General features: G+C 33.9%; 3 protein-coding genes across 4 annotated transcripts in view; 1 reads left to right on the top strand and 2 right to left on the bottom strand.

The window, feature by feature from the left end:
• LOC119830993 (serine/threonine-protein kinase S6KL) overlaps positions 1 to 18,570 on the bottom strand; it is a 45,738-nt gene that overhangs the window by 20,797 nt on the left and 6,371 nt on the right. The window contains exons 6-7 of the mRNA XM_038354191.1: positions 17,119 to 17,277; positions 12,231 to 12,319 (exon numbers count right to left, since the gene is read on the bottom strand). Of these exons, the coding sequence (XP_038210119.1) occupies positions 12,231 to 12,319; positions 17,119 to 17,277 (248 nt within the window). The remainder of the gene's footprint in view (positions 1 to 12,230; positions 12,320 to 17,118; positions 17,278 to 18,570) is intronic.
• Positions 817 to 10,858, top strand: LOC119830994 (translation initiation factor IF-2-like). Of its 2 annotated transcripts, XM_038354193.1 has the most exons (3): positions 830 to 974; positions 4,664 to 4,693; positions 9,392 to 10,858. In XM_038354193.1, the coding sequence occupies exon 3, from the start codon at positions 9,393 to 9,395 to the stop codon at positions 10,587 to 10,589; it is 1,197 nt and encodes a 398-aa protein (XP_038210121.1). In that variant the 5' UTR covers positions 830 to 974; positions 4,664 to 4,693; position 9,392; the 3' UTR covers positions 10,590 to 10,858. The 2 variants fall into 2 exon arrangements, with proteins under 2 accessions (XP_038210120.1, XP_038210121.1); XM_038354192.1 differs by lacking the exon at positions 4,664 to 4,693 and having other exon boundaries at positions 817 to 974.
• Positions 15,795 to 16,619, bottom strand: LOC119830995 (autophagy-related protein 101). Its single transcript, XM_038354194.1, has one exon. The coding sequence runs from the start codon at positions 16,464 to 16,466 to the stop codon at positions 15,798 to 15,800; it is 669 nt and encodes a 222-aa protein (XP_038210122.1). The 5' UTR covers positions 16,467 to 16,619; the 3' UTR covers positions 15,795 to 15,797.

Below are 18,570 nucleotides of genomic sequence, written 5' to 3'. Positions count from 1 at the left end.
ATGAAATTTGGTACTTAGACAGCTGGACAACTGGAATAACATATAGGCAACTTTTTATCCCGATATTCCTACGGGATACGGAGTTACGCGGGTGAAACCGAGGGGCGCAGATAGTAATTAATAATGAGAAATATATTATTGAATATTATACAGTTATATCGTAACTCAAATTAATATCCAATAAATATACAACTGATTAACGTCAACAGGATACTTACGCTGAACAAATGAAGTCCTCCTTGTACTCATTATAATTATAAAACAAAAACTACGGATTATACCTAAAAATGCTCATATTTAAATATAAAAGTGTATCATAATTTTATTTTATGAATTATATTTAATAAGCCATCCTACTAATCCTACTCCTACTAATATCATAAATGCGAAAGTTTGTAAGGATGTGTGTGTGTTTGTTGCTCTTTCACGCAAAAACTACTGAACCGATTGCCATGAAATTTGGTACGTAGACAGCTGGACAACTGGAATAACATATAGGCAACTTTTTGTCCCGATACTCTTATGGGATACGTACTCACGCGGGTGAAACCGCAGGGCGCAGCTAGTTGCTAATAAAAAAGAATCCAAATTAAAAAAAATATAAAAATCATACTAGAAAAAGAGTTTCAATAAAACTATCGCCACTATACATAAATTGATGCGTACTAGAGGAAAGAAATATCGAATTGAGAATCATTACTTCAAATTAAGAATCCGAGTCCTTATTTACTTAGATACACCTAAAGATGCGCCGTTGCAAGCATAATATAAAGATGTACATGCCCCATGTAAAGGCCGAGTCAACGCGCCTAAACTCACTACCTATATAAACAGGCGCATTATCAAACCGCCACCAATACATTGCCGGTCGTCACAGCGTCCGTACATAGACAGTTAATTTTTTTTTAAATTTCTTTTTGTGCCAGTGCTTCTGGAAAGTTCATCTTGTTTATCACAGGATCCAATTTTGTTAGGTAAGTCTTATTCCTGTCGGACCCTTGTTCGTCCCTTCATTATCCAAATATAGCTTCGCCTATTCCCTTATTATATTTTTTAACGTTATTCTAAAAGTTTTTCATAGATTTTTGTCTTAAAGATGTTATAACAAACTTCCATTTCTTAAACTTTTTGACAATAAGTCTATTTATTTACTATATTTTGAATAATTTCAAGTTAATTTTAATTTTGGTAAATTTATTCGACTCTTTTTAAATCTAAATAACACAATATCAATAAACTTCAAATAATTAAAATAGATTAATTTATCATAAAATTTTAAATATAGAACATAAGATCAATCTCGAACTAAATGGAACAGACAATAAAAAATCAAAAAGGAGTATTCACGCAAGGTTGGCTTCACAATGGCCCGTCCTCCGAACAAAGCCGTCGGGATATAACAAAACACCCGCGCCCAGTTCCTGATGATGAGCAATTTGCACATACGCTTCAATAACTTTAAATCAAATAACCTTTCGATGCATAAAATGTCAGATATTCTACCTCGACACTTTTCTCGTATATTATACAAATCTAACAGAATGTCATAAATCAAATAATGATATGCAACCATAACAGCGATATGGTCGTAAATATTGTGTAGCAACTTTTCCCAGCACAATCAAGGTCGAAACCATGCATACTCTTAGAGCTTCATAAACCCAGTTGAGTAGTTGGTTTAATAGATTTCAGTGGAATATTTCAAAAGGCTTACGTTTACCATATTTGTACAATACATTCCCTTTAACCTTTCCAGTTACCACTCGACTATGAACGGTAATATTCAATGAATATTATTTCAATTCACTTTATAACCGCACGATTAACCTTACAATAACATTTAACTAATATATGCATAACTTGATAAGAAAAAGTTTCGTAATATCTAGATTAAATTTTTAAGTTCCGAGAAATACTCAATTATTAACTGAAATTTACATAACTTTAAATTGACGGGTAAAACAACTGTAAACAAGCCTAAATTTAAAAGATTCTCATAACATAAATAAAAAGTAGTCTATTGGCTGAAATCTAACTACTGTCTCTTTAAACAAATAACTTCCAGAAATAACAGACCTTGCAGGAATAGACACGGCAGTTATTTGCGCAGAATTAATGGCATTCCACAATAGTTTCGTTCAGTCTCGTAATCTACTTTCAAAAGTATGCAAAATAACGAACAAGGCGTTGCTACAATAATAATCATTCGGAATTGCAGGTTTATTCATAGTTAGGTCGTGGCCGGCCAGGGCCACCTGCAGTCGCGTTATATCTTAAGTATTTATCTACCCTTCAAGGAACTATTATTTACTATAGATGCATATTGCATGCTGTATAATTTGCGTTCTTCTATGCGTATTAGGCACAAGAACATGCGCATCCAATTTTACCATGACTAATGTTTACTTGTAAAAATAACTATAAATCTTTTATTCGTTATCTTAGCACAATTGTTAATGTACCTACGCGGTTGACTGTTTATTCAATTATTTCTTTTCATAAATGTATTTAATCATTGAAATTAATATTCCCGAATAGGCTTATAATTCCATTAAAGTAAACTGTAGGAATAAGTTAAATTTGAAAGAATGTATTATAAATATGAGATATCTCATTGTACCATCTGAATATCAACGTTGATATAGACAAGTCTTGTATGTTTTTTTAATCCTAAAAATAATTATCCCTTCACATCGTCCAGATGCGATTGAAAAAGTAATTAACGTCTCATTTTAGTACTAAATGACCCCGCAATCTGAGTGGAGCGAAACAAAACTACGATAAAAAGTGCGCCAATCAAGCCTACCACGTCTCGCACACGCGTGATGGGAGCCAAAACTAATCGTTTTCATGACTCAACTGCACAACGGCTAATTAAAAATGAAAAAAATGCATAAAAAACACTGATTATTACCCTTCAATAGTTAAACAATAGGTACCCAAACACGTCTGATGCTTAACATAAACCTAATTTCTATTTAACTACCAATCCGCCCAGATTCTGCCCGTGCTATATATAGCCATTTAGCCAAATAAACATTTTTGAAATCAGTCTAGTAGACATCTCTTTGGCTTTATAATATTATATAGCTATGTAACATATTCTAATATTTCGATAGCAATTAGGTGTATGGCGCTGTGTTTCATATTATAACATGGACCTGCCCTATCATAAGATAATTACTTCATAGGCTAGAATAAATAACATTATTTTCAAATTCTCACTGTGACTCAAAGCAAGCACGTTTATGGTCACGAGTTTGGTTCCAAGATCACGGTCATGATGTGTTTTAATTTTAAATTACATAGTCGTGGTCAAATCTTTCCCGCATATAAACTAGATGTGACGTTTATAACCAACCTGTCAAATGTATGACGCATGCGCAAAATCACTTGCGCAGTACCTATGTTATTATTATGATTATTAAATGTAGCGTAAGATTTATTTTATTACCATATATATTCTTGTTTTATATTTTTCCCTGATACGCCAATTTAAAATCGCACAAGTCAAATAAACAAAGTTGAGATGAAATCTGTTTCGATTAACATTGACATTGTTGCAATTCTATTTGCCTACATGCAGTTGGTCATTATTTCATGAAATCAATATTTCCGTTCGTGCCAGCCTCCGGCTTATGCAGAAGAGGTAAATTAGATCCGACATTAGAAGCTCGCAAGGTTACTTGCCGCCTCAATTATCCTACATAATGATAACAATTTTCACGGATCATGGATATTTAGTGAAGCTAAAAACAACAGCTTCAATTCTTCAGAAGGAGTCTATCTACCGGACACGGATAGGCAAGGTCAACGTATAAGTTGTAGAACTGAAACAAATTTAATAATTGCCATCAATTGTCATTACGTTAGTCTTTTCAAATGGACTTTCCGTAATTATATATTCAGAATTTTGGTTCAATACAATATGGTTTAATGTTGCTGAAAAGTTTTCAGATCGTAGAGGCTTGATGACGTTTTGAAGTATGTATAAAATTGATACATGATCACACTTAGGTATTACCTGAAATCATCAATCGATTCGTTCCTTGATTTCATAACGGCCGAAATATGCATATTGATCTAAGTAACGCACTGTTGAAAATTTCCTAATGTTTTTATACATCCCAATTTGGTATAAAATTATGAATATAATATAAGAGAAACCAACTAAAAAGGAAACATAAAATCAATAATGTGAGGCAATTTTAAAAAGTATATTTAAACTAAACATGCATTGGGAAACCAATTAGACGCTATTTCAGTTAATATTTGAGTTTTAATAATAACACATTGATATATCCTGCACAACGACTTAATCTTTCGTAACATCTCATTACATAAATCCTTTACAATTTTTTATACTGAAATGACTTCGAAAAAATAATAAATGATCTTCAAGTGCTGCAGTTTATTACATAAGTCCACGGCCCGAAAAATGGGCACATTTGTTGACATTTCACACTTGCCCAACCGGTCCGTTATTTAGCCTCCGAAAGCTCTTCCGCTGGCATTGACCTAAGGCTTAGCTAGACCAACATTTACTTTACTATGTACCGTTAACACTTCCTATCAATAACCGTCTGGATAACGTTATTCATAATTCTGGTAGATTTTATATTACATTACCGTGATCGCATTTAAGATTTCATTTTAATTATAGGCCAGCTTCGGGCCACAATCCCTACTGGTGGTAAGTAACGTTTGTGGTGACCCCGTGCTAGTTGTCCATTGTACATAATATTTATTGTAACGCTGGTCTTTTATTTAGCTAGTTGTGTTTGTCGAATGTTGTCAATTTGAATGGGAGGAAAACGGCTGTTTTAAAACATGTTCTTATATAAATAAGGAGATAAACCTACGTAAAGCAGAAGGTTTAAAATTTCTAAGAAATATTCTAAGATGTCTAAGGTGAATTTAATCATTAGCCAAAAAAGTTAATTGGGTTTTCTTAAGCCCGCCAAGCGCGTAATTTTAGCAAAAGGCTAGACTAGCCTTTGTAAGGCATTCTTTAATTTAATTACTTTAATCGCCAGCCTCCCTTTCAACAATTTTTTCCTTATATTTAGCTACTCCGCTTTGTCAACACCCTCACTATTTGATAACTCTCCTTTGTTTCTTAGGCAATTGCAGAATATCATAGTTCAAAGATGAAAGGAAGAATTTCTATGCAATTATGCAAGTAGATACTAATGTTTAATTAAAATTTTCTAAATATTTCTTCTTTAAATGAAATCTGACAACAACAATGTTTTATTATTTATATTACCGACCGTTATCATAATAGTACATTATGACCGTTTATTTGCTACCTAAGCTTATTATATTTATATCAATTTTAATGTATTTGGTTCTTTGTAATATAGTGACTAGAATTAATTTTCCGTCGCAGTACTGTCTTGAAAAAAAAGACGCCATGTGAAGCAATAAAAATCGATTAGTTACGTACGAAGAATAAATCTAGCCATGGGTTAGCCACATTTCCACCTTCATTAATACTTATTGAAACATGCGTTATAATTTATGAAACAATACTTTCAGCATCAACGTTCAATCACAAATCAACTAAACATTATGTGGAACAGTATATTATTCCCCTTTCTAAGCGGGAAAATTGATTTATCCGAATGAGATAATAGGATCGATCCTCGGTCCCAATGCAGCGACAATGAACCGTGGGTCGAGCGTTGCACAATCGGCTCTTGAATAACGGGTTTCGAAATGTAACAAGCTCTTCGCATCGACGTTACAATATAACATTGTAGGTCCAGTTTAAATCGCTCGGAATACCCCACGAAAGTAATTATAGCTTATAAGGACGCGACCTGCTTGCATCGAAAATTGGCATCATTATAAAACATTAATGGCACATTGGCCTCTTTATATTGGTTCTTTTCTATTTGCGAAATTGGATGAGATGTATCCGAAATTATAGTTCAAACGAGATTTTGTTAATTCACATTTAGTTCAAATCTATTTTCATTCAATTTTGGGGAAAAAAGTTTATGTAAATGACATTCAACGGGTGAAACGGCGAGCCAAGCAAGTTTAAGCATTGTAAATGTAAATTGTGAAAAAAATCAATGTCTGGGTCAATCTAGACGGTCGCGCCTTAAAACTTATGCATTCTCTGAGCGCGCAGAAAACGTGCGAATTTTAATGGCACATCGCAATTTAATGTAAGTTATTCAGTGATGAATGGCTGTGTATATCAGAATAACGATGCAAGAGTCGTGTCCCTGCATCTCCTGCGTTCTCGTTAAAGAATTACAAAACTTTCCCAAGCTATATTCGAGATATCGGAAATGTTTATTGTAAAAAAAATGCAAAAAGTGCAATAATTGGTGATATCTTACAATCGGGCTTTCTATGGCCAAATGGATTAATATTATAATTTATTCATATTCCTTAAACAAATGACGAATACCAGTTTAAAATGCTTTGCATCGAGCTGTCTATGAAGATTATATGCATATATCTTCTGTTGCATTTAGTTGATGATAAACCATGGGAATTGCGCCGTCCTTTTCGAATTGTCCGTGGTAAACTCACGGTAAAAATTCATTGTAATAAAATTGTCATATTACGTGCTTCACGTGTATGATTCTTGATATGACATGGACGTCGGAGCTTACCGGTGACTAGATAAATACTTAATTGAGCTATCAGATAGTCACGACTTAGAGCCACTGATGGTTAAGATAACGTACCGTGATGGGGATTCGGAATTATCCTTATTAGTATAATAATATGTAATAGACGCAACCGATACTAATTTATTCGGTAGCATGCGCATCACAGTTGAATTGTAAATGTTTAATTATTTTAATAAGGTCATATGTATGTGTTAGCATCCGTCGGTTTCGCAAAAGTATTAAATGATGGAATACTATTGATAGTAAATATTATAATTACATTAGCCGCAAGGCCTTGTATCTGACGAAACCTTATAAGGCTTACGGGGACCGCAGTGTTGTAATGTTAATCTATTGAATATACACGAGTACTGTGTCTCATAATGGCAACAGAAACGTGTCGTCGTTTTAAAATATTTAATAACCACAACGAATCGCAAAATTAATCCTGAAAAGAAGATTTGAATATCGTCGCTTGTATAGAATTACAACCATACACAATTTCGTAATAAGCGCAAGGAGACAAATCTTACAAGGCCTACAAAATCAGGTTATCAAATCGAAAGCCTATTCAGAAGCCATTCAAACACGTTTAGACCTAGTTAAATTGCATTGATATCGTGACAATAGAAAATTATGCAAAAAAGCGGACGTAATGTGAAGAAAACCTACCTATAAAACGCATTTATAAATTTGTGAAGACCTAAAAGATAATTTCGATTATATACATTCAAAGATTACATAATTATAAACAGCAGGGGGTGTCACGTGCTAAGCCATGCAAAGGCGGACAGCAGGATCGCCGGCATATTTTTTTGATTGGCGCAATGACCAGCATGCGCCAATCAAATCGGATTCAATTGGAAGATTGCTCAAATGTGTGGGAAGATTACTTGCCTTGTCCAGACCACGCCGAGGATATCCTTCCAAAAAATTACTCACAAACACATAAATCATACGTTCCAAATGGAATGTTACATTTAGTTGTATTGTAAACCAGTGCATTATAAATCAAATGAAAACAGAGGGTCGAGATATATCATCGTGGTAGAGGCAATGGCCGCTGCATTGGATGCGAAACTCGTTTTGCGAACTTGATGAATGCTTTTATTATTTTTTTCCTTTCTATTGGATAGCTTTATAATAATGGTATTTTGTACATTACTTAATTTTTTTTATGTATTACAGTATTGTAGAAAGCTTTGACACTATTTCTAAAGAGTAAATATATTATTTATAAACATATTTTTATCATTTCTATGTTAGCTGTGCCATATGCATCCCCTACTGGGAAATATGAGAATGAATGATCATATTTAAGAAATAATAAATGGCCTTCAGATATACAGAACAGGACTAGATAGCAGGCAGCTGGAATGTAAAAATAGGCTGTACTTTGGCAGGCATAATAACAAAACTTAATACAACAAAAGGAAGGAAAGGGATTCAGTTAAGAACAAGTCAAGCGAGTAATTACAACAACGCAGTAAGAAAACAGTTATGAAACATATTACGTATCGAACTTGAAATGCAAAAAATTTAGAATAAATACTCATTGCATACGGTTTCTTTACTAAATATTGTTTCTGTTTCGACACGAAGTTTCAATAAAGTTATTGCATTCGTTGTAGCATTATGACTGCTGTAAGTTACTATTGATTTAAAAGTTTAGGTAGCTTGTATTTATACTTCAATAGAGGTTTGTGTGGAATACAGAACTTTTGACGTTAATTTGAAACAACCAGAATCGATCATATTAAGAGACTGTGTTAACAGTGAATCATCAGCTCGCCGATTCTATAGAATGAGTCGATTAAAATTCACATAATGTACCTTGGACGTCTCGCCGGATCATCCATATTACAAACGCGCGTTTCGCATCCTGCCTAGCACGCGCTAGGAACTGTCCACAATGAAAGTTAAGCGTCCATTCATCTATATATACGTCTAGAAACATCCACGTATTAGACCAACGTTTGTCTCCATAATAAGCAACTTTAAACTATTGAATATTTATAACAAGCCGACACGAACGAAAGCGATTACTGATTTTTTCGTAATTCTATGACTCAAATTTTTTATAGCGATTAACCTGAAATGCATATTTTAACTAAAGTGTCAGTAGTATTTAATATTATAGCACGTAAATAGCTTGGTCATTAAATGCTTGAAAGATGGAGCTAAAAATAACCACATATGCCTGTTAACTATTATTATTTTCAAATATCTATACAAGTTAAGAGGAGCCTAGAGCAGGTTTACGCTATAATTACCCCGTCGAAGGATGTTACGATCTATTTGTGGAGTGGCGCCAGACTACATTCCAACAGGACCTGGGATATCCAGTTAGCGCTTTTTATATACAGTTTAAAACAAACTTCTTCACTTCTAAGATCGTAAGGACTTTGAACATTGACTTCAATAGTTTTGGAAGGTTGAATTATTGTATCGAAGTAGACATTTAACTTGAACTTAAAACTTTCCAAAGCTATCTCATTACCCACTTTCACAAATAGCCGACATCCTGCTCACACATGTCAACTTTTAATTCAATTGAACTAGACGATAGGCACTCGCCCCCAGCATATCAGGCCCTTATATTATCCAGCCTTAATTGAAAAATTGCGATGAACGATAAGCTCGGAGGCGGCGCGTAACATTGGCCTTACCGTACTCACGATTCATAGACGTGCGTTTAAATTTAAAACATCGTCATTGTTGTATGAGACACCTAACAATTTAAATATTTTTTTCAGGATGAAGGTGCTGATTATTTGCCTGGCCATAGCGGCTGTGAGCCTTGCCATGCCCGTCGCAGAAGATAAGCCAGATGTACCAGTTGCCCCCGTTACTACAGCGGAAGTGAAGAGTGGGGAAGAAAAAGTTCAAAATGATGAAAAGTCAGCAACTCCAGAGGGAAAGAAAGAAGAACCTGTGCCTGAAGAAAAAGAGGCAAGCGCACCTGTTGACGCAGAAGCCAAGAGTGCACCTTCTCCCATTGATGCCGCTGTAGATTCCAAACCTGCAAAGGAAGACGATAAAGAAGAATCAAAGAAAGAAGAAATTCCACAAGTTAAATCAGATGAACCAGCTAAAGATATCCCTTCAGAATTAGAAAAACCACAACAGAAAAGTGAAAGCCCTGAACCCGAATCTAAGCCCGAATCTAAACCTGATGAGTCACAAGCGAAAGTAGAAGAAGTTAACAATGTACCAGCCGTTAAATCTGTGGGTGTTGATGAAGCAATTGACGTTGTCAGCGCAATTAAAAACCCGGCTGCAGTAGCTGATGATGTTGTTGACTTGGCTGCTATTAACCCTATTTCTGAATCCCAGCCTGCCGTTGCTACAAAGTCAGCGGAACCCGAAGACAAAAAAGATGATGTCCCAGAATCAGAACCTGCTGCCAAAAGCGGAAATGTCGAGGAGGTCAAACCTGTAGAACAGAAACCCGAGGAAAAGAAAGAAGAACCTGCTGCAAAAGCGGCTGTTCCTGATACACCAGTTGAACCCAAATCTGCCGAATCTGGAGTTGTCGCTGAACCGCAACGTGTAGTTCGTGATGCTGTTGAAGAAAATAAAGCAAGTGCAGAACCTACCAAGGTGGAAACCAAATCGTCTGATGTTGCCACCGCCGACGATAAGCGAACTGAGATACCTCAAATTTCTGTAAAATCAGCTGAATCCAGTGAAGAATCAAAAGAAAATGAGGAGAAAGTGGAAGATAAAAAAGACGATATACCTCAGGAAAAGGCTGCACCCGTTGAACCTGCGCAACCAAAAGAGGAAAGTGAGAAGAAACCAGAATTGAAAGAAGGTGAACTACCTCTTAACGACTCTCCTAAAGACAGTTCTGAAGAAAGCTCAGAAAGTTTTGAAAATAGCAATGGCAAGGACTCATCAGAGGGTAGCGCTGAAAAAACTGAGAAGTCGAGCGCTGCTTCCTCCTCTTAGATACTAAACTTAACTCTAGAGGCGGTAGGCGTGTGTCGACAGAATACCCTCGACACGCGCCCTCCGCTAGCAAGAGGCAAATTGCCCTATGCAGTGCGTTTGTGATGGGTTCCCGTTTCCGCCGGCTACGATCGGAAAAACGCGTGAATGTCAGACTAGTTAGAGACTTATTTAAATAGTAGAAACTGAAGAACTACCTAAGTTGTAATTATTTTCAAATAAATTATCGAATTTCCGGTACTATAAGTAATAAATAAATACGTTTTTTACATAATGTTTTATTTGATGCCCTAAAATAAAAAAATCCCTAACACTTGTGTCATGGCAGAAAACAATATTTCAAATGTACAGAAAGATGCCACTTATTAATATTAAGTTACAATGCTATGTTCAAAGTTCATTCAAAGAATTAATTACTTTTTATAGGAATTAAAAAATGAATATATAAAGATAATCAATAACAAAAAAATTGTCAATCGAATATTTAAATTAGCACTTAAACCCAGGTTTCCATATTATAACTAGGTATATCACTTTATGTATTACTGCACTATACTTCTATAATATAAGTCAAATTAACTTAACTTAAATAAACTTTTAGGTTTTATAGCATTGAAATGCTTTACACATGAGAAAAATCATATTATATAAATATTTTAAAATATGTCAATGTCATTCATATTAAATTATATTTAACCAGATTAACGTGCATAGAAATTATTCAAGCATATGTCTCAGGTACTGTAATTTGTCTCATGTTTGCATCCTGCAGCGTAAATGCAAATAATATTTTTATTAACAAACATGCTTATGATAATATCAAGTTTACCAAAGCTTCTTGTTATAATATAAATATGTACTATGTCACTTTTTATTGAGTTATCAATGTTAATTTAATAGTACATGAAGGTGTAGTAAATTTGATGCCTTTTTGAAACATCTGCCGGCAGAGCTCAATTTTCGAATACATAAACGATACACTTGTTCTTCCTCAAAGTAATTCAAAGAGTTATCCTGCGAAACGCGTAGCAAGTAGCAATTTGAGACGCTTGTACGCCGAAACTCTAGATTATACGAACAATATTTTTAAAATATAAATCGTTGGAAATTCTCCTAATTTATTACATTTGTTCATAAATCTTTTCCTCGTAAAATAACTCCATTAATTTTTTAAATATGGCAAAGTAGAAATTCGAAAAAAGCACATCGAAATCTACAAGATCACACATTTTCAAAGCTCTAAGTAAACTTTCTAGGAAAAGCGATTATATTTTAGCAAATAATTACAAAAACTTGACAAATTATATAGAAAACAGCATATTATGGTATATATGTGTGTATTAAAACCTTAATAATGGTGAAAAGTGAAAATCGGTAGAGTAATTTTTAAGTTTATCGCAAACAGGCAGACAGACACGGAGGAAGATATTATTTATAACACATTGTGTAGGAATTTTTATGAAATGTTATATTATGGTTTATTTAGCGTCCACCAATTCGTTGTGAAAGACGGATATATACGATTTTACATTTACAAAGCTCTCCAATTATGTGAATGTCTAAGGTACAGGGAAATCAAACAAAGAAATCTAGTTCAAAGGATATTTGACTTATTAACGTTGAAGCCAAAATTATACTCACTTCTCCCGTTAGCATTCTGCACGTTAACACGCCGAGAGACCACCAATCTACGGCATGTCCATATGGTTCCCTTTGCAGGATTTCTGGAGCTGATAACAAAGGAAAATCAAATTAAAAAAAGTGAATTATATTGTACAAGAAAATTATTGTAAAATCCACTATCATCCTTTTGCTACAAGCATCTTTATGATTATTTAGTGAATAATATGATAAAAGGAGTATTAAAAACACAAACTTTATTTCATCTCATAAAAAGCACTTTAATACAGACAAAATGATTTTTCATCAATTGGTGAACAAGATAATTGATTATATATCTTCTATATGAATAATACTCCTTCCATCTTAATAATACTCCTTTTAGTTTTAAGCAATGAACACATCCCATTCACACTTCTTGTGCTCCACGCAACATGCATTCCACCATTCACACAAATTACTTAATTTAAACTAAATAAAATAACTTATTCATATTTACGTTCATGGTAGGAAATTTCTGGCTGCCGTTGAGCACACGAGGTGATTGTTGTCTTCATTTCACTTAGCACTATAGTAAATTATAATTTTACATGCGATATTTAAACGTATAGAAAATTATACACATGTTATTTATTATGATTTAAAAATAATAATGGCATTGTATCTCGTTAACACGCAGTTAACCGACTTCTGGTATGTATTATAGGTTTCTCTAATATGCAGTGAAACATTTAGAATATCAGATTGATCGACCAATTGAACATTGTTTTTATATTTATAATTTAGCAAGTCAATAATAACGATTTAAATATTTGCTTTATGCATTTAGATGAACCACTTAATTGGTTTTGTGTGGTATACGTCTGTTTTTAAGTGAAGAATAAAAATATAATTTTTTTTCTCTAATATGCATAGAATCACAACTTATTGTCCAAAATGTAGTTAGTTTTTGGCTTAAGAATAATTTCTTGGATAACAAGATAATTCTGGGCAACTCAGGAAGCGAGTTTCAAATTCATTACAACTATCAAAGGAATTCACGTCAAATTGGGGCATAAGAAGGCATAATTGTAAATAAAATACCTCCATAATACTTCATCATTTATTCACATATTTATATAAATTATCACAAGACTAATGTTCCTGCTTTTGAACTGATACATCACAACATATACTATCTCATACCGCATTCATACAAATATATAACAGCCATACACAATAAGTCATAACATCTTTAAGTAAGGCCATAGCTAGGTGCTTATATATACAACGTGCGACGTAAAAATTAAACGAGGCACACGATTAAGGTATCTTTAGAATAAAATATATTGTCTCATCACCAAATTCAATTTGAATTAAGTTTTAAAACATTCGTTACTAAGGTACTCACTGATATGAATTTATATCAATATTCCATTCCTTTCTTACTCCAAGTTTTAACAATCTATAAGATTTAGTATCGAATGCAATTTTTAAGTCGTTATGAATTTTTATTTAATTATTTATTCCATACCCCAATCTTGCTTTTGAAATGTATTTTCGTTGTACCACCATGGAAGGAAGCCAAACGGGCAAACAGAACAATAAAACAAAAAGTACAATTAATTGCATTTATCTAATACAAAATGGAGTAAAAAAGCAATAGAAGCGACGAACCAATTGCAATGGTCGAATCATCATCGCAAGGTACAGCCTTCTCTTTGGTGATAATTAGTCAATAAAATATAATAGACGTATAGGAAAACTATGATTCAATCGAGATGCGAATAAACTACAGCTAGTTACAAAATGAGGTAGGAAAGTAAATAATTATAAGTTCATGGATGGATTCATCGTACGTGGAAATATCATAAGGGATTTGAAGAGCATGCGTCGTCTTTATAAAAATAAAACTTTTTAACGGAAACCTACTTGTACTTATATTTATGTCAAATTAAACTTTTGGTTATACATGAATGCGTCAGTAAATAAAATATTATGGTATTTCTAAGATATTCTTTTCCCCAGACACCTTAATCAAAAATGTCGGACATTCCACGTCATACTTCAAACTGTTGTAAAACTGTGTGTAGATTTTTTATTGGACAAGCATTGAATAGAATAGTATCATAATTTTAAATTTATCAACACAATTATGTGTTGCCTAGCTAGAAAAATAGAATTACGCCTATGGATTTTTGTTGTGAATAGAAAATTAAAACTAAGAATAGCTAGACATTTATATCTATCATTACAACAAAATTTATCTGTTTCGGAACACACGATTTTTTTTTACTTTTATCTTTTCTCTACACTAACATACTATCCATGCACCATCTTATGTTAAATTATTTTCGAATTATCTTAGTATATATCACACTGATTTAAAGTAAAATATTCTAGTATTAATATTTCGAAGTTCTACAATTACAAAACACTAAGCAGGATGTTAGTATTATAAAGCTCTCAAATTTCCAACCATATGAAGAATAATTTGAATGAGAAAATCTTTACATTAATATATTAAATATAATTATTTACAATTATGTACACGTTTTTAAAATATCTAGGCTTTTTTATTGAATATAATCATTCTATACTACAATTGTAACATGAAAATAGCCATTCTAACCATACAATTACGCAATTCGACTCGCTTGGGCCTCTAGTATAGTTACAAAGTCATTAGAATTTAAGATTGTTACTCTATACTACATCACACAGTGTTACATTACACTCGAATCCTGAAAGATCCACTAATATATAATACTCTTAATAACAATTAAAGGCTCTAACGTGTATTAAAATGAAGTTAAAGTCGATTTTATAATTAATTCCTGTATGTACATCATTAACAGTATGTTTATATCTAAAATTACATGTCGTTATTCATGGCTTAATATACTTCGCATATAAACTTATTTAAAGTAAGTAAGACAGTCGAATATAAACACAAGTGGACACTTCAACCAGCTTTCACAGTTATGTGACTATTGCTTAGTTACGCCTAACACAACAAAAACACATATGTCTACCAATTAACAAAAAAAAAAAAATTATACACACATCAATTGTCAAACAAATTATAACACGAAACTAAAGGACAAGTTAATAATAAATAATTTAATATACTTGCATTTTAATTGTAATGACTAAGTACATTTACAATAATAATATAAATAAAATATAGCAATATTTCACAGATATAGCTCTATTACCTTAAAATCTTACTAACAATTTTCGACGAAAACAATTGCACGTTCAAGAATAAATTCTTCGTAAAATAATATAGGATTTAATTCTTTCATAGCCCAAAATTTCGTTTCACACGGCAGTCACGAATTGATTACGCCTTATATCGATATATCACAAAAATCGAGTGAATAATCGAAGATTTCCGGTTCTCAAGTAGAGAGCGAGGTCTCGTCTTTCTTAATAACAATTGCACGAACAAATTTAGAATGTACTTACACACAAATCTGACTAAATTAAAGCGTTTTAACAGCATTGATCAACAATACAATGGCAATGAGACGAACGACGTCGTTCGTGCAATCGCGAATAATTGGACGCAGCCACGGCACGTTATAACGATCGATATATTAACGATCACAAAGACAACGTATCTCTTATAAGTTTGCGCACCGTGTTGCCAACCGTGTTTGACTCAGTTTCGGGCAATTTATACTTAATCGCGAATAGATACGGCTGGATATCCGGATAGGATGTGTCGAAGATGAGGTCCGCGTCCGACCGGTTGGGCATCTTGGGCACGTATTCGTGTCGGTTAATTATTTCAGTGATGAAAACGATTTGGTCTTGCAGCATTTCGACGACGCTTTCGTGTTTGCTGTGCATATCCTGGTCGTTGCCGGACTCCGTGAGCTCGCAGCTGACCCGCCATATCTCCCAGGGCACCGGCACGTACGTGGGTAGGAACCATCTCGTTCGATGTTTCTGGAAGAACTCGAGGCTGATCTCGCCTTTGGCCGGCGAGGGGCGGCCGTCCAACGCGCGGAGGAGCTTCGAGAATATCGAGATCTCTCTCTTAATTCTGCGTACTAAGGTTTCAGACGCGCAGCAAACGTAAGTGAAGTCTATAAAGTCGCAGTCGACGTCCACGTAGTTGACGGTCCGTATGGAGTAGCTCTCTTCGTTGTTGTATGTGAATTTCCCGCTGGAGCGGTGGAAGAGAACCGTGTGGAATATACTAGCGACCACTTCGTCCACTTGGCTACCGTCCATGGCGATTTCGAAGTTGAAATCGCGGGCGTTCATCTTGCCGGCGTCAATGGCAAGCCGCGCGCATACTACTCGCTACTACTGACATAATCACGTAAATTTGCCGGTTTATAAGAGGGTACAGTGAAGAAAGTGTTTGCGCACCGAGGCAGCTGTGCATTGAGCCATTTCAATTTAACAGAGAACGTATCAAATCCCACACTGCAATGGAAAATGATCGTTATAATTGCGCTCTATAAATATAACACGTATAATGAGCGGTGGGTAATTACGTTTTAGTGATATTTTCATATAAAATGTAAGATTTTGCACTCAACATGTCTTCTCTATTATGGACATTAATTAAAATTTTATGTATATATTTGGAATACTGCAAATTTTTTAAAATATTAAACAGCATTCATTTAAAGCAATTAAACATATTGATACACCGGCAGTTCTTTTTCTACAATAATAAAGTCAAAAAATAATGTGCAATATCCATATATATTTAAAACACTATTAACATCAAAATACACTGGGGACACTGCTAAATATTTAAAGTATGCTAAAATATTACTTATTTCACTGATAAATTTTAACATATCCAAAAAAATTCTATCTTGATGGTAAATGTTAAACAAAAACGAAATTTAAAAAATTATTAAGACAATTTCAAAATATAATAAAATTTTATATTTCAACTCACCCATATATTTAAGTGTGCCACAGAGCGTAGTGGTCCTCGACCCTACGGACAACCACTTCGACAAGCCAAAGTCTATCAACTTGATGTTGTAATCGTTGTCCAAAAGAATGTTCTCTGGCTTCAAATCTCGATATATTATGCCGGCATTATGCAAAAAATCTGTAATTACAATTATAATTTTTAATAATGTTATGTAGTAATTGGACAATTATTAATATGGCAATAATGTGTACATTTCTTTGTCTGCATCATAAGTAAATATTAATTCGTTATATTATTTACCCAGAAGTTTAAAACGTTTTACAGCAATTAAACTATAAAATACTCAATTGCATTCCAATATTCTCTAATACACTTCAAATTATAAAATATGTCGGAAGTCACCCAAAGGGGAATAAAGTGCCATTAATATTAAAATATCCGGATAACAAGGAAGACGGTGTATATGCTAAATTAGGTCAATGTAATCAAGATTAATTTGAAACAGTCACACATTAACGAAAAATGTCGCGGTGTGCGCCATTCTTTACGATCAATTAAAAAAATATTTTCATACAATCTGCACATGGCTTTTTTTATATTTAATACTAGCCGCTCATCCCAGTTCTGCCCGGGTTGACCCCGAAAAAAAACATAGCCTACGACACACTCAACGTGGCTTCCTTTTACTAAGAGAATTTTTTCGTTCGTTTCATTAGCTTGAGAATTTCCGCCTACAAAACCACAAACTTCCATACTCTACCTCCGTACAATATTAGTAACTAGCTGCGCCCCGCGGTTTCACCCGCATAAGTCCGTACCCCGTAGGAATAACGGGATAAAAAGTTGCCTATATGTTATTCCAGTTGTGCAGCTGTTTACGGACCAAATTTCATTGCAATCGGTCCAGTAGTTTTTGCGTGAAAGAGCAACAAACACACACACATCCTCACAAACTTTCGCATATATGATATTAGTAGGATAATATAATATAATATTAGTAGGATTAGTGTAGACTGGTAACTCTTGCGCTTATGTCTGATTTATACATTGATGAAAATTATTACATAGATACAATCAAACTAAATGTGAACAGGTATATATGACTGGAAATAATTTCCCCCATCGATCCATCAACCACCCATGTTCATGATTACCCTAATGACCATAGATTTAAATCTGGTTATATAATGTGTGTCAGATATTATACAAATCCATAAATAATTCAAATATCAACCTCTTCCTTAAAAGGCCGGCAACATCTTTACAATTACTCTGGTAAAGGCCCATGGGCAGTGGTGATCGTTCGATAATGGGCGAACCACTAGTTTGTTTATCCGCTTTCTTTTATAAAGAAAAAAAAATTAAATGTATTATGTAAGTCTAACACCTATACATTATAGACCGGGAGATGGTGACACAAATTACTAGGTCATTTGTACCAGTATGGCGGTTCTTCAGTGGTCTAATTAC

Source organism: Zerene cesonia, chromosome 12 (genome assembly GCF_012273895.1).
Source record: "Zerene cesonia ecotype Mississippi chromosome 12, Zerene_cesonia_1.1, whole genome shotgun sequence".
Lineage (NCBI taxonomy): Eukaryota > Metazoa > Arthropoda > Insecta > Lepidoptera > Pieridae > Zerene > Zerene cesonia.
This window is presented reverse-complemented; position numbering and strand designations above follow the sequence as displayed.